The sequence below is a fragment of the Podarcis bocagei genome (assembly GCF_964188305.1).
Source record: "Podarcis bocagei genome assembly, chromosome: 16".
Lineage (NCBI taxonomy): Eukaryota > Metazoa > Chordata > Lepidosauria > Squamata > Lacertidae > Podarcis > Podarcis bocagei.
This window is the reverse complement of record NC_138142.1, coordinates 43,434,392-43,459,241: the sequence shown is the minus strand read 5'-3', so window position 1 is coordinate 43,459,241 and position 24,850 is coordinate 43,434,392. Positions and strand designations below refer to the sequence as shown.

Here is a 24,850-nt window from a genome sequence, read left to right as displayed (position 1 = left end):
TCCGGAGCTGCAGAGGCTCAGGGAAGAAAGGCGGAGGGAACTAAGTTATCACAGGAGGAGTGCTAGCCTTAAGGCCAGGAGAGGCGAGTCACCTGTGGGCTGGGACCGCCCTATGCCTCAGAGGAGATAAAGGCCAGTCAGCCCAGTCCCAGGTTGCAGGAGCAACATTGTTGGTAATCTGTTCCTGCCAGCACCCTGTCCTGCTCTTCCAGAGTTCCTGAGAACGCCCGACTCCCTGCCATGGACCCCGCTTCGCCCTTGACGGACAGCCTCCATACCCTCGACCTAGGACCGGACTCAGACCACGCCGCATGGTAACCCCCACCCCCACCCGGGACCAGCACATCTTCACAGTTACAAGGCTAGGGTGCAGCGTCAACTATGGGAAAGGAAAGGGCAGCCACATTCCAGAATGAACTGATGGCGATCCATTTGCTGCTTTTCTGTTCTCGAATCATAAATTTAGGTTGAAACCAAAACTCCTTCATAAATTGATGAAGGTTATTTATAACTGTTGGAAATGAGAATGTTCAGCCAAATGGCCCTGATGGTGCTGATATGGCTGGGCATATTTGAGGGCCGTTGGAGTGAGAGAGGCAGAGTGGGAGAAAATAAACACCCACACAGAAACATACTATATTGGTCTAAACCAGATGAACTCAGAGGCTGTTAAAATAAACAAAGGATTAACATCAGATTGATTTATTGGAACTTGTTCTTGTTGTTTAGTCGTTTAGTCGTGTCCGACTCTTCGTGACCCCATGGACCAGAGCACGCCAGGCCCTCCTGTCTTCCACTGCCTCCCGCAGTTTGGTCAGGCTCATGTTTGTAGCTTCGAGAACACCATCCAACCATCTTGTCCTCTGTCGTCCCCTTCTCCTTGTGCCCTCCATCTTTCCCAACATCAGGGTCTTTTCCAGGGAGTCTTCTCTTCTCAAGAGGTGGCCAAAGTATTGGAGCCTCAGCTTCACGATCTGTCCTTCCAGTGAGCACTCAGGGCTGATTTCCTTCAGAATGGAGAGTTGGATCTTCTTGCAGTCCATGGGACTCTCAAGAGTCTCCTCCAGCACCAGAATTCAAAAGCATCAATTCTTCGGTGACCAGCCTTCTTTATGGTCCAGCTCTCACTTCCATACATCACTACTGGGAAAACCATAGCTTTAGCTATACGGACCTTTGTTGGTAAGGTGATGTCTCTGCTTTTTAAGATGCTGTCTAGGTTTGCCATCGCCTTTCTCCCAAGGAGCAGGCGTCTTTTAATTTCGTGACTGCTGTCACCCTCTGCAGTGATCATGGAGCCCAAGAAAGTAAAATCTCTCACTGCCTCCATTTCTTCCCCTTCTATTTGCCAGGAGGTGATGGGCCCAGTGGCCATGAACTTCGTTTTTTGATGTTGAGCTTCAGACCATATTTTGCACTCTCCTCTTTCACCCTCATTAAAAGGTTCTTTAATTCCTCCTCACTTTCTGCCATCAAGGTTGTGTCATCTGCATATTTGAGGTTGTTGATATTTCTTCCGGCAATCTTAATTCCGGTTTCAGATTCATCCAGCCCAGCCTTTCACATGATGAATTCTGCATATAAGTTAAATAAGCAGGGAGACAATATACAGCCTTGCCGTACTCCTTTCCCAATTTTGAACCAATCAGTTGTTCCATATCCAGTTCTAACTGTAGCTTCTTGTCCTACATACAGATTTCTCAGGAGACAGTTGAGGTGATCAGGCACTCCCATTTCTTTAAGAACTTGCCATAGTTTGCTGTGGTCGACACAGTCAAAGGCTTTTGCATAGTCAATGAAGCAGAAGTAGATGTCTTTCTGGAACTCTCTAGATTTCTCTATAATCCAGTGCATGTTTGCAACTTGGTCTCTGGTTCCTCTGCCCCTTCTAAATCCAGCTTGCACTTCTGGGAGTTCTCGGTCCACATACTGCTTGAGCCTTCCTTGTAGAATTTTAAGCATAACCTTGCTAGCATGTGAAATGAATGCAATTGTGCGGTAGTTGGAGCATTCTTTGGCACTGCCCTTCTTTGGGATTGGGATGTAGACTGATCTTCTCCAATCCTCTGGCCACCGCTGAGTTTCCCAAATTTGCTGGCATATTGAGTGTAGCACCTTATTGGAACTACCTGGACTAATTAAGAGAAGCAGCACAAATGTGAGATTATCATCACCCCCGCCCCGGCCTCAGAGCATGGGAAGTCAACCAAAGATTTATAATTAGGCATAAAATTTGGATTGTTTGATTATTTTATAATTTGGAATGTTTTTAATGTGGTTTTTATTGGATTGTTAAAATGGAAAACCTAATAAATATTATTATCAGAGAGAGGGGGGGCAGAGTGGGAAAATCATTGGTTCCGACTGGTGTATTCCTAAGGTGTTCTGAGGAGGGAGGGAGGGAGGGAGGGCTTGATCCCTATTTAAGGGACAATCTGCCTTCTCTGTAGCCTCTCCATTTGCAGCACCACCAGGGGCCTGTACTTACACTTACATCTCAGCCAGATTACAGTGCAGTGGGGAGAGGGGGGAAAGAGAGATTCCCCCATTTGTCCACCTGGGTGCTTGCAGCAGCGGAGGGGATAAACAGCTTTGCAAGAAGGAGAGGAGTGTTTGCAGGGGGCCAGTAAATCATTGGGAGAGGTCTGGAGGAGGCTGACAGGAGCCAGAAGAAAGCAGCAGAGTGGGCTGCCTAGAGAGGCATGAGGAGTTGGTCATCCTTACAGCTCCCTTTACTCACCCCCCCCCCGCAAAAACAGCATCTAAAAAAAACAAAACAGTTCTACAATCCAGGAATAAAGCACAAAAGTAGTTTGAGTCTTTCTCATTGGACGTACACCCCCTTTTATTACCATATAGAATAAATATAACAGAAATGGAACAAAAAACCTCATTTATTATTTATAGAACTTAATGTATTAATTTTACAACTGAAGTATTTTTATGCTGTTGCTATCTCTCTCTTTGTATTAGATGCTTTTTAAAAAATCAGCTCAGGCATTGGCACAATCATGTAGCATATGTAGGGAGAGTTGCCAAAAATAAAACACAGAACTGCCGAGATTGTGAAATCCACATGGACCCAGTTCATGTGCATATCTATGAAAACCAAAAACATAAATAAAAAAGCGGGCTCTTCTAGCATTTAGGTATTTCTTCGTATCAGTTGTTCTTTGTTGTTCAGCTCAGGCCTCAGCAGAATGATGTAGCATTTAGGGAAAAAGATGCAACTCAGTAACCCAGCACTGGAAGACAAGATGGAGAAGATCTCCACAGCCACCATGTGTTTTCCTCTTGTGCTCAGGTAAGTTGGAACAAAGGACAGCCAAACGCTACAGAAGACCAACATGCTGAAGGTGATGAATTTTGCTTCATTAAAGCTGTCTGGCAACTTCCTGGCTAAGAAGGCCACAGTGAAGCTGACAATGGCCAGGAAGCCCATATAGCCTAAGACACAATATAGCATTGTGGCCGACCCTTCGTTACACAACAGAACAATTTCTTCTGCCATTGAGTCCGTGTCCACATCTGGTTTTGGTGGAGAGGTTGCTAGCCAGACAGCGCAGATGCCTACTTGAATGCTGGAGGAGAAGAGGACTATGGAATAAGCCAACTTTTGTCCCAACCATTTCCTCATCCTGGATCCTGGTTTGGTGGCCATGAATGCCAAGACCACAGATATGGTTTTGGCCAAGATGCTAGATAGGGCCACTGAGAAGATGGTGCCAAAAGCAGTTTGTCGGAGAAGGCAGGTTGCCTCATTGGGCATCCCAATGAACAGCAAGGAGCAGAGGAAGCACAAGAGGAGAGAGACAAGGAGAATGTAGGTGAGGCTCCTATTGTTGGCTTTAACTATGGCAGTGTCCTGGTGTTTAATGAAGATGCCAAGCACCAAAGCTGTGATCAGAGAGAACAGAAGTGCAAAGGCAGTTGAAACGATTGTCAAAATGTCATCAAATGCTAGGAAATTTGGCGTTTTGGGGATGCATTGATCCTTGGCTTTGTTTGGATACTGATCTTCTGGACATCTGCGACAAGTTTCTTTGTCTAAAAAAAAAAGTGAATGAAAAACACTGTTCTAGGACTTAAGCACAGCCTTCCCAGGAGTCTGCCTGAGTATATTGCACAAGGGAAAAGGCCAACCTTTTCTGGCCAAGATGCTTCAAAAACAAATTCCACCCATCATATATGCAAATTACCTACCTTTCCCCAGCCAAGTTCTATCCAGATATTTTTAATGCGTCCACTGATAGATGACACAGGGAAATATAACGTGGCAACAGTCTTAGTGGCCACTTGAGCGGTGGAGGCTGATGAGTGGGAGAGTGGGACTGAAGCTGCTGATAGATCAGGTGACTGAGCTGCAGAAATTGGTGAGCGAGTGGCTGGTGGAGGACATGGGAGTATGTGGCAGAGCAGTGGAGGATAGGGAGAGGGTGGGGAGGTGGGAGAGCTCCAGACCTAACCACTCTCTATGGGAAGTAGAGAAAATAGCCTTCACCACTCATCATAGGTATCTTCTAAAATATTTCCTAATCAAAAGAAAGATGGAGGGGGGGGGACTCTGCAATTTTTTGGAAATCTGCTCAGTCTTCTCTAATTGAGAGAACTTGAGCTTATACTCAGTCAATTGTGAATTTTGCCTCAGCAATTCAACAGTTTTGATCATATGGCATTATTGCCTTCTTTAATGATATGTCTATCTCTCATTGACTAAACCTTATATATATATTTCTCTTGGGCAAAAAGGTTTGGTACATCAAATGTTTTATTAAGATTTTACCCTGAGCAGAGCAAATGTGTTGTGACATATGAATGTGTGAGAGTTTCTTATTACATACGTGTGTCAGGACCATTAAAAGTCCTGAGGTTTCCTAGAGAGGACTGAATAACAAACTCTTCTTCATTTTGACAGGGTACCTACACTGGGGAGACACAGATTCCTGTTACATTCATTTTTAAGCCATTGCATATTCCCAGAAAAGTTTACAGAGTTGTTGCTTATTCAAAATCACACAGATTCCTGAGTGCTGCCTCATCATTTGGGGGAATGTGTACAAATGCCGACCTTAACATCCTTTCTCAGTTAACTGAGGTGCAATTACTAGTAATGGAAGGTCATCCTATGTCTTATAGATCACAAATCTGGCAATTATGGCATCAGAGTCATCTGGGAACTTGTTTATGTTAACATGAATCATTTGTCATTCCAGCAATCCTTTCCTTACTTGATTAAGAGAAAGGAAGTGCAAACGTACAGTATACATTTAAGCAGTGAGAACGAATATAAAATGCCATTATTTCATAAAACTTACAAAGCTAATTAAAAGAAGCTTGCAAAAGAACTGGTCACAATTTACTGCAGTTAATTGTATTGCTTGGTTCATCTTAACGTGACATGCCCTACCCTTCTCGTTTGAGAACATCCCATCTGGACATGGAGCACAATCATAGCAGCAAAATTTCTTCCCCTCCTTCTTTTTCTTCCCATTGCCAGGGCGGCATTCATCATTACATTCCGAAAGGGGTGGTATCTGTCCAAAAAAAGTATAGGAAAGTTTAGCTTTAAAATACATCCAGAGAATTCATCTTATATCAGATGATCCTTCAGTAAAAAGATCTGCCAATGACATTGTGCCTGTGTTCACCATACATTTAAAGCACACATAAAACTCACCCACCCCAAATAATCCTGAAAACTGTAGTTTTTTAAAGGTGCTGGGAATTGTAGCTCTGTGAGGAGTAAACTACAATTCTTTTGGAGAGTTATGCAGCTGGATGTAACTGGAGGCAATTGTAATATATTCCTCCCGATGAATAGCCCCCCTGTGCACTAGGTTCATGTTAAGTTGTGGGTGAACATATCAGACGACACAGCGATTCTTCAAACAGCTCTTGTTTATTCACAGGCCAGAACAGAACTGAACTGAAGGGTTCAGGCAGCCTGCTTAGCTCCACTACAACGCAACAGTAACAACTTTCTGTAACTATCCAATTACTGAACTTCACTTTCAATCCCTTATTTGCATATGTGGACCTGAGTGAAAACTATCTACAGTACCCCCCTGCTGGCCCAGGGTGAGAACTTCAGTGCATAACAGTTCAGGCCTGCTCTCATTAATGAATGAGCCTTGGTTGCCCCTTTGGATGAGGTCTACCAGGAGGGAAACAGGCTGAGTTTACATTTTGAGGGCTGCTAGAAACTTTCTTTTTTATCTGAGGATTTTCTGATTAAATCATAATTGTGTATTTGCTCCTCCTTCACACTTTGATCCTGTTGCTATGCCAGAGGCGGATTTCGGGATATGCGATTGGGGATCGGTTGCACTGGGTGAGGCTCCTGGGGGGCACCGCAGGGGGTGCTGAAACTGTGGTGCAGAATGGAAGACAATAGGTGGGGGCACTGAATTTTGGTGTCACACAGGTGCTGCTGAAATTTGAGACCCCTAGGCCCACCACTGGTCATGTATCAATATATTCTGCTACAATCGTGATTTGTGATTTATGCTTTAACTCGTGCATCTTATGTGCTTCTTTTACTGTAAATCGCTTAGATACAGCAGCTTAACGAAGTAGATAATGGGAATTTGTCTCCACTGGAATGCCCACCCTCCACATATTTCATTATTTTCAGCACACTCTTATTTGTCAACACAATGTGGTATTCCACTGAATTTCAAAGCTGTGCATTGCATGAATGAATTCTTCGTCCCTCCTTAACATCTCTTAACCCTCCCACTTCACTGCATGGCAATGAATGTTGATACTTGGAACCTGAGCCAAGCCTCTGTGCCATTCCAAGGGACTGTCCTCATCAATGGTCAGTTCTTTGCCCGGAGGGTTGTGAGGGTCCAGCACCCCCACTTTCATCCTGATGTAGGAATTGTTAGGGAAAGTGATCACGTTTGTAACATCAAATCCAGCTGCTAATTCCCCATGTTCATTGAGTGCAATTAAATCTCCAGCGCTGTTGTTGAAGGAGATCTGGTGAAGGAATGAGTGGAGCTTGGAAAAAAGAGAAAGATAAAAAATGTTGAAATATTAAAGTGGGGCTTAATGTGAGGTTGGAGAAGCTGTGGTCCTCCAGATGTTTTCAGACTGCAACTTCCATCGATGCTCACCAATATCTGGAGGGCCAGATGTTGAGTGAACTTGAATTCCACTGTGAACTCAACACGAACGAATTCATCTTGTAAAGGGACAAATGTGAAGTGGAATCTGTTATTTTTGGACACATATTACTCAAAGTAACACTACTTCCTGTTAAAAATGAATTTTAGAATCTCTCGTTCTACAGGAGGAAAGAACTCAGCCCATCTGGTTCCACTTCTGCCCATATTTGAAAGGGATTTTTTAAAAATCTGTGTATTTTTTTAATGCCTTTTGACATATGCAATTTTTTTGGTCCTCTTCCAGATGGAATGGGATGTCTAGAAATAAAAACAGTGGGAATGGGATGTCCAGATGGAATGGGATGTCCAGAAATAAAAACAGTGATGAATCTTTCTGTTTTATAATGAAATATAATAAATACAATAAAACATCTGATGGACAGAATGTAAACAGGTGAAGCTTTCCTCTTTATTATATTTCCATATAAGAAATCTCTCAACATGTTGATTTCCTGCCCTGACAGACAACTGTTGAATGCACCATAACCTCGCTTCCTCCCTTCTATGCAAGTCTCAAGCCTAGGCTGAAATCCTGCACTCACCTAGACCATTGTACTGTAAGTTAACTAAATGGGTACCTGGTCTTTAGCTCCTGCACAATGGAAGGCGCCTGCTTATGCCTCTTTCCAAGTTTTCCCATTTGCCACGGGTAGAGGAGTATTCCTTAATATCCCCCCATGTGCTGTAGCATTTTCAAAAAATATCTCTTCTGTATGCCACACCACTGGGAACAACCCAGGGCACAACAACTTGTCTGTAAGGAAGCACTACCTGCCAGGGCTCCACGTTCCAAGAAGACAGTCCGTCCCAAGCCTCCATTCTTCTGTTGTTGGCTCTCACTAAGTACCAGGCATGCAAGGCATGTGCTAGAGCATGGACAGCATTATAGATACTGTAGCTGTGGCCAGTCATGCGCATTTCAAAGAACGGTGTAGCAAGGCTCTCCAGCATCTCCTCTTCTGTGCATGCACTTCTGAAGAATTTAGAAATTCCCGAGTCTGAAGCAGAACAACGGAATGATTCTGCCCAGAAATCACTGATGAAACCATCTCCATGTGCCCAGGAAGGGTTTACATTCTGAAGAAAGTCATAGAAATCTTGAATCTCCTTTGTGTGAATTGTGAAAGAGAGAGTGCCATGGAACATTCGGGTCGAAAGGCCAGTCACCATTTGAACTTTGAAGAACTTGAAATCAATTTGGGCTGTTGTGATCCACACCTTTGCCGCAGAGAGTTTATACAAAGGATATTTTAGTTGATAGGCATGGATCATTACTACAGTATTTGCCAACCATGTAACTGGTGCACTTTCTCCAGATACAATAACAGCATTGGCTTTGCTCGCCAGGAAACCTGGGAGATTTCCGACTCGCTTTAAGAACATTTGATACAGACCTTTGGAGTAGCGAGCATTTGTTGGAACTATGTCTGTGAATTCAGAACAGATCCCACTCTTGGAGAGCATTGACTCGATGACCTCCAAGAAATGTTCTCCACCTTCATCATCCTGGGCAATGAGACCGACCCATTTCCATCCAAAATGCAAAAGCAGTTGGACGATTCCTCTGTACTGAAAATCTTCACTAGGAACCATTCGATAAAAGGAAGAGGACTTGGTTTGGTAATTGACTGCTGGTTGAAAAGAGCCATATGAAATCTGAAAAACAAAAACCAGGCAAAACATACAGAGTGGAAACAGGAGCTCATACTGATTTCATTTATCTAAATATTTCCATACAGTGCAATTTTATATACCCACAATTTACTTATTTTTAAGCTGCTGTTTCCTTTTACAAACCTGCACAAAATAAACATATGGTATCTTTTCCTTGAGCCATTCAGTCCTATTACTTTTCTATGTGTATAATGCACATTTTTGGGACTTCTTCCATCTTGTTCTCATAGTTGGATACCCATATTATTTTATTTTGATCATTTCTACCTCACTTTTAAGTAAAAAATGCTTCCAGAGTGGGCTTAGATACAGTCAACTAAAACAAGAGATTCCATGATGCAAGTCCACGTCATTCAGACTATATTAATTTCCTTTCTCATTACACCACTTCCATAACTATGAATCCTACTAGAAAGAGAGTATCAAGGGAAGTCCCCATTTCTCTGCTTCTCAGATCCTACCTGCGGAATCTTGAAAAGACCTAAGATGTCTGCCATGCGTGAAGATGTATCAGAGCTGAATCCACCTATGACTCCTATTACATTTTCCTGGGTGCCACATTTGTAGTTGGGGATGAAGTGATGTGATTTGAAGAGGAGGTCCAAAGTGGTGCGGTAGGTCCTCCTTGAATCAGTATAGCTGTCGTAGATGTGGAACCCGAGGGTGGCATTGGGCAGGATCCTGGGATTGTCATTGATCTCATCAACAGCAAACACCAAGGCAAGGATGTGCTGGTAGAACTTGGTCACCAGGCTGCAAATAAAGTGACTTTCACAGGATAATGATGCATTGCACAAAATATCGCATCACAGTATTCATCTCCTCACAGTACTCTTCTTCAGTATTCAGCTATCTGACTATAAGAAGATGATAGAATCAGAAAAGTTATTCACCAGTTAAGTCCTGTTGGGAAGAAGGAGAATGTGTTGGGGCTAACTTTTGCTGCACTGCACTCTTGGAAGCTGCTTTCGTCTGAGTCCCTCTATTTCACCATTGTCTGTAGAAGAGGAAGGGGAACTTGTGGCCATTGAGATGACACTGGGCTCCCAATTCTCGTCAGCCACAGCCACCGTGATTAATGAACAGGGAGGACGGGACTGGAGTCCAGCAGCAGAATAAAAACTACAGGCTCCCTAGCCCTGGTCTGTTCTATCAGGTGCTCAAAAAGTTTTAAAGAGGATGATTTCCCAACTCTACTGACATCACCTTGCCCTGTAATAGGAAATTTCTGCATGTAAGGCATGGGGTGCTCTACTAGTGAACTGTTTGCTGCCATGATTCAGACTTTTCTTTAGCCATTTCTGTTTTCATGATACAAATGGATCGTTCAAAGCAGTGGCATAGCGTGGGTTGTCAGCACCCGGGGCAAGGCAAGTAATTTGTGCCCCCTAACCCGTGGATTTGCGCCTGGTGCAGCCGGCCCCCCTGCACCCCCCACGCTACGCCACTGGTTCAGAGGAGCCACTTGATATCCTAGGCTGGTGTTTGGCAGCAGTTTCTGTTTGTTCTGTTATGTTCAAGTTTTCTCTTGAAATAGGTAGTCAATGGGGACAAAGTATTGACTGGCATTTTTCACTCTGCTCATTTCTCTCTCTCTCTCTCCCTGCACTTTCTAACAAGTACAGAATAGTAGAAGTGCTGCAGAGCCTCTCTCCCCACACCAGTGTGGCTCAAGTTTACCTTAATGGAGTGAGAAAGGACAGGGCTGTGGGGAGGTTGGGGCTATATGGACACACCAGCAGGACACACTCTTTCTCCCACAATTGTGTCCTTACCAGAGCTCTGTCTCACTCCAGCCCTGTCCATTCAAGGTGCAGCCATTCAATTCACCCCCCCCCGCCGAATTTCTGCCATCTCTCTCTCCTCTCTCTCTCTGTCTGTCTTTCTGTCTGTCTCTCTCTCACAGAAATTTCTGTCTCACCCTCTTTTCTTTCAATTTCCTCCCCTTTGACACCCATCTACAATTAGCTGAAAGGTTGCAAATTGCCTACTCCTGAAATACAGAACTTTATAAGTTCAATGTGCTTGAATGTGTACAATTTTCATAAAATAAGAATGCATAGATACAAAAATACATACATATAAGATATAAGAATAATTGGATCATCAAATGACAATGTTTCCAAATTTGGTTCTTATCCACCCACCATTTTTGAAAAATTCTAATATCTTTTCAAAGCAGTATGAGCTGCAGTTGTTCATGCATATATAAGGACTAAACACCACTAAAATAAAATGACAGGCAGTTTTCTTACGTTGGGGTGCTGGCTATCGAGACCCGAGAAGGGTGCATGTTGAATACAATTTCAGGGGAAAAGTAATGCATAAGAGATGCCATCCCACCAATGAGGAGATCACTTGTCTCATACCAGTCATGTGGAACATGTACTGGATTGCTTCCGACACACTTACTGGTATGTACTTTGAACACCATGTTTGGGAGCAGCAGGAGCAGGAGCAGGAGCAGCACCAACATCTGGATGGAAAACTTCCTTCTGCAAACGAGGCTCCTGTGTTTCTCAGGTCAAAACATCATTCTGACCACCAGCCTGATTTCAGTATCACGTCTTGGATGGAAACAGACTCTGCCAGTGCACTTCATCGTCTACATTGTCAAGGGACAAGATCTGAAGAATATACTATATACCATGAAAGAAGGAAACTGACAGAGCCCCCTCTTAAGCCTAATCTTGGCTGCATCAGAAGCAATACAGTACTTATAACCATTCCAGGCTCGCTTGTTGATGTTTTCCCCTCTGTAGCTTCCAAGAAAGCTGCTGGAGCTTTGGGTCAATTACAGTGATTCATATAATGACAGGGGAGATAATTACGTCTCCAATTTGTTGACTCAATGGTAGTTGAACTTCCAGAGCAATCTTCCTTTTCCCGTAATAGTTTGTCTGCTTCTTTACATTGAATAATAGAATCATAGAGTTGGAAGGGACCTCAAAGGCCATATAGTTCACCCCAGCCTCTGCAGGGAATCCACTGCTATACAATTCCTTATACTTAGGTGGGCATTCATCCTCTGCTTACAATGACCTAAGAAAGGAAAGTCTACCCCCCTCTGAGGAAGGTCATTGCCCCAGTAGTTTTTGCCATCAGAAAGCCATTTCCGAGCCTCGGGAGGAGAGGGTGTTGCGGGCTGGCCCCTCCCACAAGCGCGGGGCTGGTGTTAGCCCCGCGAGAGCCAGGGAATCCCCGGGGGCGTGCCTCCCCGGCCTCCCCTGTCCGCCAATCGGCGGACCCGGGAGGCGTGGCCTGGGCTATTTTAAGGCCAGGCACGCCCCGGGATCTCCCCTTTCGTTCCGTCTACCCCCCTCTGAGGAAGGCCATTGCCCCAGTAGTTTTTGCCATCAGAAATCTCTTCCTGATGTGCCACATTTAGCAGGTGGATCTGGTAGATTCTGGTGTTACATAATGTCAGATGATGAAGCTACAGGGAAATCCCAGTTAATCCATTAGTATATGATTCTACAAATCATCAAAGACGTGGTGGCCTAGAAATGGCCTAGAAATGTCAGTGCCACAATACACCTTGGACAGAGCAACCCTAAATATAGAAACCAGCATAATTCAAGACGACATAAACTATCCCTATTCCAAACCATTCTGGAGCTTCTGGGAGGGGCGACCGCCAACTAAACTGATAAATGAGTGTAAGCCTAAATTTTCATGATCAGGCCCTAGGTACTATGACCCAACTGAGTGGGATTTGAAACAGATGTAAGTCTCTCTTTGCCCTGTCATGTTCGCCTCACCCCCAGAACACTAATGGGGTTTATTTGTTTATTTCATTTTATTTACACCAGCATAAATTAATCTACTTTAAATTAACCAGGATGAGCTCTGGATGAATCAGGGTGAGGAACTTGCACTGGCATATTTCCAGCTGAGCAATCATGGACAACTTTTCAGATCAGCCTCAGCACCTGAGGACTGGAAAGTGGCCAATATATATCCTATTTCTAAAAGAGGGGTTTTGAGAATACTTTGGTTTGGCAATTATTATTTTTTTCCAATGTGTGTGTGCATGCAAGCACATGTGTGAACATTTGCAAATGTCAATGTGGTAACAGAAAGTGTGAATCATAGCACTTTCAGAAAAATTGACCAAGGAAGCTCAGGCTTTAGCTGGAAAGAGAGATGAGGATGATTTCAAAGAGGCATTGTATCTTTTTATTGCATATTGAAGGGCACATCACTCAACAGTGGCAACCACCAAATTCACACTTACAGCTCAGGAATAATGTTTCCCATTTTAACCATTATATATGGGGAGGGGAGAGGGATATCTGTTGTGGGAGGGGATAAATGTATGTGTACTTTATCTCATTTATTTCTTTTTAACTATTAGATGTTCTTTCTTGTTCAGCTCAGGTCTCACCACAATGACGTAGCATTTAGGGGTAAAGATGCAGCCCAGTAGCCCAGCACTGGAAGCCAGTATGGAGAAGATCTCCACAGCCACCATGTCTTTTCCTCTTGTGCTCAGGTAAGTTGGAATGAAGGTCAGCCAAACACTGCAGAAGACCAACATGCTGAAGGTGATGAACTTGGCTTCATTAAAGCTGTCAGGTAACTTCCTGGCTACGAAAGCTACAGTGAAACAAACAATGGCCAGGAAGCCCATAAACGCCAAGACGCAGTAGAACATAGTGACTGACCCTTCGTTACATAAGAGCACAATTTGATCCATCATTGCATGTGTATCTCTATCTGGAAAGGGGGGAAACATTGCCAGCCAGAGAGCGCAGATCCCCACTTGGATGTGGGAGCAGGACAGAATGATGGAATAAGCTGATCGTTTCCCCACCCATTTCCTCATCCTAGATCCTGGTTTGGTGGCCATGAAGGCTAAAAGCACAGATGCAGTTTTGGCCAGGATACTAGAGATAGACACAAAGAAGATGATACCAAAAGCAGTTTGTCGGAGAAGACAAGTCACCTCATTGGGTTTCCCAATGAACATCAAGGAGCAGAGGAAGCAGAAGAGGAGGGAGATGAGGAGAATGTAGGTGAGACTTCTGTTGTTGGCTTTGACTATGGCGGTGTCCCGGTGCTTAATGAAGATGCCAAGCACCGCAGCTGTGAGCAGAGACAACAGTAGTGCAGAGGAAGTTGAAACAATGGCCAAAGTGTCACCAAATGCCAGGAAGTTTGGCATCTTAGGAATGCATTGATCCTGGCCTCTGTTTGGATATTGGTCTTCCGGACAACTGACACATGTTTCTTCATCTGAAAAAGAATGTATGATAATGTAAGAACCAGAATGGTTCGTGCTCAAGAACAGATGCCTACCTTGTGTTTTTACTCATGGAGTGTTTCAAATTCTTCTGCCCAAACTGCATCAAGTAGAAACGTCATGGATCATAATTGATTGAAATATGGTTTTCTCCTTGTGGTGTTCAACAAAGTTATTCTTAAAATAAAAAGCACTGTTCAATGAAATGAGACAACCATTCTGGCAGTAGTTCAAAATTGTAGGAGTCAACTAAGAAAGGTGTATTGGGACTGTCACATTGATCTCTCTCCAAACTGCCTCATTTTCATTTTTTTAAAAAAAACCAACAGTCAATTCATCTCCTGATGTTTTATTTCATGGGCATCTAGTCTGACTTTCATAATTCTAATAAGACGTACAAAACACACTTTGCTTTCAAAGTATCTGAAAATTATTTTTTATTATCCTTAATAAAGAGACATTTAAGTAAACATATGGAAATAACTGAAGTGTGTGCTGTATGCCCCAGTCTCACATTATGGCCAGGAAGGAAGTAATTTTGCAACCAGCATTTATTTAGGGACAAGAGGAAAGTCTGACTAAGGGTCTTTTTTGCTGCACAGAAAAGGAGATCACAGGATGCAAATAGAAATAACACCAGATTCAAAATGCATAGAACATAGACTAAATATGAATTGGAGATAAAAATCAAAAACTTGTTGATAATGAATATAATTTCTAATAATATTTTAATTCAAAATGAGTTAATATTATGTTGAAATAGTAAGGCTTAAGACAAGCATTGGGATAAGTATGCCTGGGGTTGAAATGTGATTCCCCATCCCCTTTTGACCTTGGGACTCTGTCCAGGCCATGCTCCTTGCCCCAGTCCTTTTGTGTGGATGGAATGTGTTGTTGAACTGTGATGCTGCCTCTTTCTTGTGTAGTTGGCCGATTGCCAGGTGCCTGGTCATAGTTTGTGTGCAAATGTAGGCATTTAATATGTCCTGAAATTAACCCACAGGGTGCAGATCATGACCATTTGACTACTCTCTCTGCCCCTACCCAACAGTAGTCTGTTTTCCTAGAAGGTTGAATTTGGGCTGAAGAAGTTTCTCCTCCCAAGCCTTAAAATATTACAAGCCCACATTTTGATTTTGAGAAGCAATGTAGTTCTTCTTGTTGTTTCATTTTGGGAGGTGGGGAGGAACTAAATATTATGGGTTGTTTTCAATGTAGTGCTAAGAAGATCATTCCATCAGTGCAAGCATGACTTCTTGTCCAACAGAATCAGTTGGATCTCCAGATCAGTTTTGGGGAGAGTTCAGGGGCAAATGGGGAAAGAAGGGGGGGGGGAGTTTCCTTGCACTTGTGGAAATCATTGCTTCCACTACCACAACGATTTAGTTGAATATGACTCTCCTCTTACATCCCATAGTATCCCTATACTTCCTTTTCTTGTCAATGTATTGTGTCCTTCCTGTTCTTGTACACATAACAAGTTCCCATCTTTCCTCCGATGGGTATGGCAATCAGTTCATATTCATATACTCCTACCTACATTGTGGAGCTCAAAATCTTTCCCCAAAACTCTCAGTGTATGCATGATGTTGCATGCCTAACTCACCCACAGAAAACTAAGAGACTTAGAGAGTGATTAAATTGGTAGGCCTTCCCTGTCATATCAATGTGAGGGCTATGAAGGGTAAAACTAGCCATGGTCTCTGATGCAGGGATGGTTGACTGGAAAAGACGGAGAAGGAAGACCAAACCTCCACTTCATTGTTCTGACCGGGACTGGTACTAGAAGGTGGGAGTTTCTTTTTACGTTCAGGTTAAACCATTGTAGATGCCTCCAAAGATGTTTACAAAATAGCTGCTCATTGGAAACCCCAGAAATCTCTCAAGCTCTTCATTTTCGCGTATGACTTCAAACATCATCTTTAATCTTTGTTCTACAATTACAGCTACTCAAAGTTCCATTCATGCATTCAAGATCACGAGTCCAATGCCTGCGCTATCAGAGGTATCTGAGAACTTAATGTATCATTCACTGAGCTGTTGATATATTCCTTGGTATGATTAAAACAAAATATCAATTAGATTGTTGTGTCTATGTAAAAATGGGAATCCATGTATAATGCCATAATTTAAAAATGGCCACTATGTTAATGAGAATGAACTTGCAAAAGAGTTGCCCACATTTTACTTCGATAAAATGGATCACTTGATCTTTTACAACATAGCGTATCCTACCCTTCTCATTTGAGATCATCCCATCAGGACAAGGAGCACAAGCATAGCAGCAAAAGCTCTTCCCCTCCTTCTTTTTCTTCCCATAACCAGGGCGGCAGATGTCATTACATACTGAAAGTGGTGGCACCTACCCAAATATATAGGAACGGTTTAGCTTGAATTCATCTTTTTTCATATTCTATCAGATATTCTACCAGCAATCAGGAGGGCAATTGATACAGAATGCAAAAGCTGTAACTACACAAGTATGCAATAAGTAGTAGGAATATCTGCTCTGTTAAGTATCATACAAAGACAGATTCCAATTTGCATACTTAGCCTGATCAATGAATCAAATAGTTTAATCTCGCACCACTAACTAGAGATTTCCCTCAGGGATTTCACACAGTCACAAAACAGTCAGTATTATGCATTATCTGAAAGCCAAGGACTCTCTTTGGTTAAAGATGTGCTGACTTAATGCTTCTAAATATGGCATTTTTCACCATAATGGTTTGTTTAAGAATCAGATATGTGTGTATAGGAAAAGGTAGTTCATAAAATGATGCCTTGCCTTCAATGAAATACTCAACCTCCATATATCAATTTACCCTCTAATAAAACATTTTATCCTGTTTGTATTACAGTGATACCTTGGTTTACAACCATAATCCATTGCGGAGGTCCAGTTGTAAACCAAAACAGGTTGTAACTCAAGGCACACTTTCACCAATGGGGCCTCCAAAAAAATTGGTTGCAATCCAGAAAAAGGGACACACACTTCAGGGTTTGACGTGGTTGTAATCCAAAACGGTTGCAAACCAAGGTACCACTGTATTATCGTTATTGTTATTATTTGCCTGCCTTTCACCATGAGGTCCCAATGAATTTCACATTTGACTATTTATTATGCTAAGAGAGGCATTTAGTGTTTTTGTTATGTCCATTCCCCTCACATATTGCTGAATGACCACCAGTGTTGACACACACCTGTTATCCTCACCTGAGTCAAGCCTCGGTGCCATTCAATTCTGTCCTCATAAATGGTGAGCGCTTTGCCAGGAGGATCCAGCCTCCCTACTTGGACTCGGACATACGATTTATTTGGGAACGTGACCAAGTTTGTAATGTCAAATCCGGCTGCTAGTTCTCCATGCTCATCCAGTGCAATTGCATCTCCAGCAGTGTTGTTGAATGAGATCTTGTGAAGGATTGAGTGGAGCTGGGTGGAAAGAGAACGAGGACCTGAAGGTCATTTTCCTATATGGTTACAAGTCATTACAATTCATCATGGATAATAATTTACTTGCAGAAGCAGCAAGGCAGTAACAAATCATGAAAGGGTATAAAATTCAACTGTGGCAGAGAAATAAGTCTGGAAAATCATGGTTATATGGGATCAGTATTTGGAAGAAGACTTAAGAAAACTGAGAAAATAAAAGCTTGATAGAAATATTCTGTACATCACTGGTTGGTCACACCATGGATATTGGGTCCAGGAAATTGTCCAGAACCTATATAAGGACAGATGACATTGGAGATGAGGAAACATTACCTGCCAGGGCTCCACATTCTGAGGAACCATTCTGTTGCTGGACTCCCTTGCACTGCGTTTCAGCCCAGCTGACTGCAAGATATGCAAGGCATGGGCCAAAGCATAGGCGGCGTTATAAATGCTGTAGTTGTGGCCAGTCATGCTCATTTCAAAATAAGGGGCAGGAAGGCTCTCTAGCGTCTCCTCTCCAGTACATCTGCCGTAGATGAATGCAGACACAGCTGATGAGTTGGATAATGAACAACTGAATGCTTGCTCCCAGAAAACATTGATAAATCCATCTCCATTTGCCCAGGAAGGATTTACAAGCTGAAGAAACTTTTGGAAGTCTTCTATTTCCTTTGAATGAATTGTGAAGGAGATAGCACCATGGAACATGTGCCTGTCCACATCAGTAATTGTCTGAATGGGGTATAATGTGAAATCTATTTGGGCTGTTGTAATCCACACTTTTGCTGTAGAGAGTCTCTTATTTCGCGGAATTAGTATTTGACTTATCTTGATTACCCCTATAACTGCTCCCAACCATGTAATAGAGCCACTTTCTCCATATATAACAACTACATTGGCGTTGCTCTGCATGAACACTGGCAAAGTACTTTGTTTGTGGTGGAGCATCTCCTGTATGCTGTCAGAGAAGAGCAGGTGCGTTTGAGCTCTTTCTGTGAATGCTGAACACATTCCATTCTGCAAAAGCATTTCCTCCATGGTCTGTAGGAATCGGTCTCCACCTTCATTATCTATAGCATAGAGCCCAACCCATTTCCACTTGAAGTGAAGAAGTAACTGAATAATTCCACGGTATTGCAGGGCTTCACTGGGTACCATACGGCAAAAGGAAGGGAACTGGACTTGATTCTTCACTGCTGGTTCAAATGAGCCATATGAAATCTTAAAAAATAAGAGTTGGAAGAGGAGCTAATTATTTCCCCAGATTTCAAATTAGTGGGATTCTATACAGGCAGTGGAATTCTATACAGCAGTGGAACAGACTTCCAGAAGAGGTGGTGGACTCTCCTTCCTTGGAGGGTTTTAAGCAGAGGTTGGGTGGCCATCTGTCATGGATGCGTCAGCTGAGATTCCTGTATTGCAGGGGGTGGGACTGGATGACCCTTGGGGTCCCTTCCAACTCAAATATTATATGATTCTATGCCCAATTTCCTTCTGTTCGGACAGGTTCCTCCACCTTTTACTCACACTAAGAAAACTACACAACCCTCTTAATGTAGACACTCCTGACAGTTTTGGTTAATATACACTCTAAATGAGATGTATATTGAAACCCGTTCTTTTCATTCTGAGCTAACTTCTTTTAAGGAGAATATTCCTGTTGTTGGGGGGTTGGGGTTGGGGGGAGCATCAGCTTATAGACACTACGAGCCACCCTCTTTGAAGTAATTTACAAGTGGTTTGACTACAATCTGCTTTCCAGTAGACTTCAAAGTAATGAGTGTATGCGGAGGAAAGGCAGAGAAAAGGAGGGTTCTTCTGGCTTTGGGGTTCTAGGGTTCTTGAGATGGTGCTGCTGTAATTCCCCAAGGTGAACAGCCCCTCTCCTTCTATCACACCTCAAACAATTCTCCTCTCTACAAACGAAACACAAATTATTTTAAACCTACACACCTCTCATGCACATCATTGGATAGTAATGCAAATTCAGTTCATTCTTCTTCCCATCACACCGTTCTAGCTTTACACTTCATCAAATTACTGTTGGAAAGAGTAGAAAAGTGAATTATGGGGGAGGTGAGAGGAAAGCCTCTGAGCTCCAGTACTCAGATCCTACCTGTGGAATCTTGAAAAGACCCAAGATATCTGCCATGCAGGAAGAGGTATCAGAACTAAGTCCTCCAATTACTCCTATTACATTTTCCTGGGTGCCACATTTGTAGTTAGGGACAAACCAGTGTGATTTAAAGAGCAGGTCCAAAGTGGTGCGGTAAGTCCTCCTTGAATCAGTATAGCTGTCGTAGATGTGGAACCCGAGGGTGACATTGGGCAAGATCCTGGGATTCTCATTGATCTCATCAACAGCAAACACCAGGGCAAGGATGTGCTGGTAGAACTTGGTCACCATGCTGCAGATAAAGGGACTTGCTGTTTCATGATGGAATCAAGGCTTGTGCTTCAAAAGATTATCTCATGGTCTTATAGCCACAACAACCTAAATCTCTCCCCCCCCAAGGAGCTCAAAATCCCTTCTCCAGTTAATCCCTACAACAGCCCAGGGATGTAGGTTAGGCTGAGAGGCAGGCACTGGCCCAAGGTCACCCAGTGGAGATTCAAACCTTGGTCTCCCATGTCCCAGTCAGACACTCACCACTAGACCACACTGGCTCTGGGTTGCTTTAGACGTGATTCCACCACAATTTCTGTGCAATGAACTAGCCTAGCTTGGATGCACTAAGTCCTTGCCAATGAGTGAAGTATGAACTGGGGGCCTCACACCCATTCCTATCACATCTCCCCTATTCAGGAAAGCCGGTTGTGGAGCCTGCAGCAGCTTCTCTCCTGCGGGGCTGAGACTTTCTGAGACTGTCTTCTTTCTTCTCCATGATATGTGATATTTTTGTTCCCCTTCCTGTACTTTGGGCAGGTATAGAAGAATAAGAAGGCTGAAAAGCATTTAACAGGGTAGGATGGACTGTCCTGAGATGTATTTAGTGGGTGAAGGAGACAGAAGGGATTGTGACAGGTAAGGACAGTCCCCTTCTTCCTCCCTCCCTCCCTCCATCGACTTTTCCTTTCCTTCTCTCCCACTTCCACACATACCAGTCACTCATTCTGAAACCTCCCAGTCACTGCCCAATCCTATGCATGTTTACTCATACGTACGTTCCACCATTTACAGCAAAGCTTATGCTCAGATAATGTATATAGAATTGCAGCCGTACTCTTGAGGGCTGGGAGTCATTCTCTTGCTATGTTTCTTCTATCAAATTTCATTTTGCTGCAGAGAATAATTAATAGATGGACCATTGGTTTGACTCAATTTAAGGCAGGTTTCTATTATCCTCTTTCTTGAAATGTACATGAGATGTGTCCCTCAGACTCCAATTTGTCATCTCTCCAAAATTATGTTGACAAATATGTTTCAATGGGTGAAAATATCGGTGCAATGGAAAGCTTCCTCACAGTCCCCTTCTAAAATGGGCAGACTGAGCACCTATGTACCAGAGCCAGAACAGAGAGCAAATAGATAATATAAGGCTAATATTTCCAAATGTCCAGTTACCAGTACAAGCACAGCCTAATTACACATATTTTGGAGAATGTCCTTGTCTCAATCTTTAATATTTCTTTTAAAAACCAAGTTAAAAAAGCAATTATTCATGCAGATATACAGACCTTCTAAATTAAAAATGAAAACTTTTGCTTACACTGGGGACTTAATCAGGGAGTGTTGAGAAGGGTATTGGTTGAAGGAAACTATGGAGAACACAGGATTCGACAGCTGAGACACTATCCCACCGATGAGGAAATCACCCAACTGGTGCCACTCATGTGGAACATCTTCGGGATTATTTCTGGCGCACTTAACAGCATGCACATAGCACACCATGTTCGGAAGCAGCAGAATCAGAAGCAGCAGCATCCCAATACATGTGCAAATTCCTCTCTCTCTATGTATAAAACAAGCCACTGCCCTGATTGACAGATGGTTTAGATTTCTGAAGACTCTGGGGATATAATTCTCACATGGACTTTGCCTAACCATTAAGCTCAGCTGTTTTTCAGAAGTGTGTCTTGAATTCTAATTGACAACACAATATTCAGACTTGCCCTATACATGGGGGTGGGTGGAGGAATTATCCAAATGATAGAGACCTGCCTCTCTCTTCCCCCTAATCTTAGCTGTCTGTGGAACATTGGGTTTCCTTATCATCATTTCAGTCTTTTTATCAATACCTTTTCGTACTCACTTCTAGAAGGCTACTGGCACTCTGGGCAGATTATAGACATTTTGATAATTGCAGAGTAGATAATGATTTCTGCAGTGTTTTTGGATACTGTTATGCATCAACAGGAGGAAAACTCCTGCCAGAAAAATGTTTTTCAGAACATGCAATGGTACCTAAATGATCACCTAGTCCAACTCTGCTACACGGTCCTGCAAAGCTGGCCATCCATCATCTACTTAGAAACTTTTAATGAAGGGGGTTCTACTAGCATGCAAGACCACCTGTCCCCTTATGAAACAGCTCACACTATTAGAAAGAATTACTCTCTAAGGTCTCAGAACTTCACAATTCAGCAGATCTGCCTGATCCCTTCTAGCTGCACCAGCATGACAGAGAAGGGGGATTTAGGCTGAGCTACAGTGACTCCTAATATTGAATCTATGAGGAAGCAGAGCATGCTTGGGATCAATATGTCAGTGCTACAATTCGTCTCTCCCCCCACTCTAGGACAAAACATTAAACATCAATATAAAAATAATAATTCTTAGTGATGAATACCCTATGTGAGAAAAATAATAATAAAATAATTTATTTTTAATCACTTATTTGCAAAAATTAATGCTTTCTCTGCTAATTCAATCCCCTGCATTCTGTGCCCCCTGCAATATTGAATGGACAACCGATGCTGTGCAGTACTTCTTTGTGGGTTTTGGGAACAGGGAGACTATTCCAACCTATGTCCAGATGTAGGGAGAATGGGCTTGGACCCAATGCTAGCCCTACTAGACCTATTTTAGATGGTGAATATGATCAACATAGGTTGATCAAGATAGGTTCATTAACTTCACTCTGAACATAGGTTTATTAACTTCACTCCGAACATAGGTTCATTAACAGTCACTCCGAATCGAACAACCCATAGGGAATGCAGCTGCCCTTTAGATGCCACACATATTTGTAGGGTTTTCTGGGCTTCTTGATGTATATGGGAAAATCTCCATCAGCACTGTTTCACTAGGGCCACAAATGAAAATGAATAAAAAAGGACAGGGAGGTCTCATGAGGGTTAGGAAGGGTGTTGCGTACAGAAAAATCCCTCAGTGTCTGCAAGTGTCATAATGGGCTCAATGAAAGCCAATAAGCTGAAAACTGACAAGACAGAAGTGCTGTGGTTTGCTTGTTCCTATGTCCAGCATGAGTTTGACCAAACTGCAGGAGGCAGTGGAAGACAGGAGTGCCTGGCGTGCTCTGGTCCAGGGGGTCACAAAGAGTCGGTCACGACTAAACGACTAAACAACAACAACAACAACAACAACATGTCCAGAAATGAGATAGGCAGCCTGTTCTGGAAGAGATCTCATTCTGAGGGGCTGGGTTTCTACTCCAGAGCCAGTGTGGTGTAGTGGTTAAGAGCGGTAGTCTCGTAATCTGGTGAACCGGGTTCGCTTCCCTGCTCCTCCACATGCAGCTGCTGGGTGACCTTGGGCCAGTCACACTTCTCTGAAGTCTCTCAGCCCCTCTCACCTCACAGAGGGTTTGTTGTGGGGGAGAAAGGGAAAGGAGAATGTAAGCCGCTTTGAGACTCCTGAAGGGGAGTGAAAGGCAGGATATCAAATCCAAACTCTTCTTCTTATTATTCTACTACGTGATTCAATCTTGTCTTGGCAAGTCTGCATTGGGCTGCATGATGTAATAACTTACGGAATTTAGCTTCTGCTGAAAAAAAATCAGCAGACACACACAGACATAAATAGCATGTGTCAGAGCTGCCTCAGGTCCCAGCTCACAAAGGACCAACGCCAGTTTCTCTTTATATACAAAAGTCTTTATTGAAGTCCATTTGCGGTTTGACAGTAATGGCGCGCAGCCCTACGTCTGTATCCCTAGACCGTTGAAGCTCCCTCTGAGTCGGTCCCTCCCCAACACCAGTTTAAGATCCTTGCCTTGCTCCACCTCCTTCTTTGTTCTCTCTTCCGCTGGGTCCTCCTGCCCCCTGGGGTTTCACCCTTCCAGGACTCTTCCGACGCTGATGATTCCCCGGATTGTTCCCCCTCCCTCCGGCGGGCTTTAGGACCTGGCGCCCAATCCGGGGGCTCTGCTGTCCCAAGCGCCTGTACATTTGAACTTGGCGCGCGCGCCCAGCTCCCAACCTTTCTTCTGATCATTTCACTACTCCTGTCACTGCTCTCCCCCTCTTCCGGGAGGATGGCTGGTTCTGACCTCCCCTCCATTCCCCCTTTCTCCGATGGAGGCGCGGTCAGCCCTGACTCATCTCCTCTCCCTGCTGGAGGAGACGCTGCCCCTGACACACAGGAACCTCCCCCCCCCCTGCTATGCTCTGGTGGGGAAGCTGGTCCTGATCTCCAGCTGCCGCTCTGGGAATCCCCGCTGGCCCCTTGTTCCTGGTGCGTCCCCCCTGGGACCCCCCTACTCCTGACCACCGGCGCCCCCTTCTGGGAATCCTCTGATTCACTGGAGAGGCTCATGGAATCCCTCTGATCACTGTCATTCTCCTCCCCGCTGTCCTCAGATCCTTCCCATTCGCTCTCCATCTCCTGTCTCCGCTGTGCCTCTGTCCCTGAACCCCTGACAGCATGTTTCTAGGGGGATGAAGGACCCACCATGTTTCTATATCATCTGGTGGGATTTTATTTCCTATGCTTCAGAATTTGATCATTGTTCACCATCCATGTCAGCTTGGGGAATATGGATGCCGTGGTTTATATTGCTGTGCCACCATTTCTTTTTCCTGTTATTTATTGCTTGTTTGCTTTGTGTACAGTACAATATAATTTTGCATTTTTGGATTGTTTATAATGTCAATAAAGAAAGAAGAGAATAGAGCGGGTGACCTGGGAACCCCTGGGAGAGTTATTTGGGTGGGGGGCAGAAACCGAAGGAGACAGCTAGGCTGCCCCTCCACCTGAGGCAATTCCCTAAGCCTGCCTAATGGAAGAGCCAGGCCTCAGCAGAAAAGTTTCAAAAACCAAAAGTAGCTGTTTCATAAGGCCAAAACATAACACAAAAATCCTGAATATAATTTGATTCCTTCACATGCTCCTACCTTGATTTATGCTTCTTTCATAAT

The 24,850-nt window shown here is 43.6% G+C and overlaps 2 protein-coding genes across 2 annotated transcripts in view; both read right to left on the bottom strand.

Moving 5' to 3' along the window:
* Positions 1 to 24,850, bottom strand: part of LOC308575594 (vomeronasal type-2 receptor 26-like) — a gene marked incomplete at both ends in the record, with an annotated part of 167,575 nt that overhangs the window by 130,300 nt on the left and 12,425 nt on the right. The window lies entirely within an intron of this gene.
* On the bottom strand, positions 13,183 to 14,222 carry LOC308575563 (vomeronasal type-2 receptor 26-like; the record flags this gene model as incomplete). The annotated part of the gene is made up of 1 exon (XM_081174317.1): positions 13,183 to 14,222. The coding sequence occupies exon 1, from the start codon at positions 14,011 to 14,013 to the stop codon at positions 13,183 to 13,185; it is 831 nt and encodes a 276-aa protein (XP_081030443.1). The 5' UTR covers positions 14,014 to 14,222.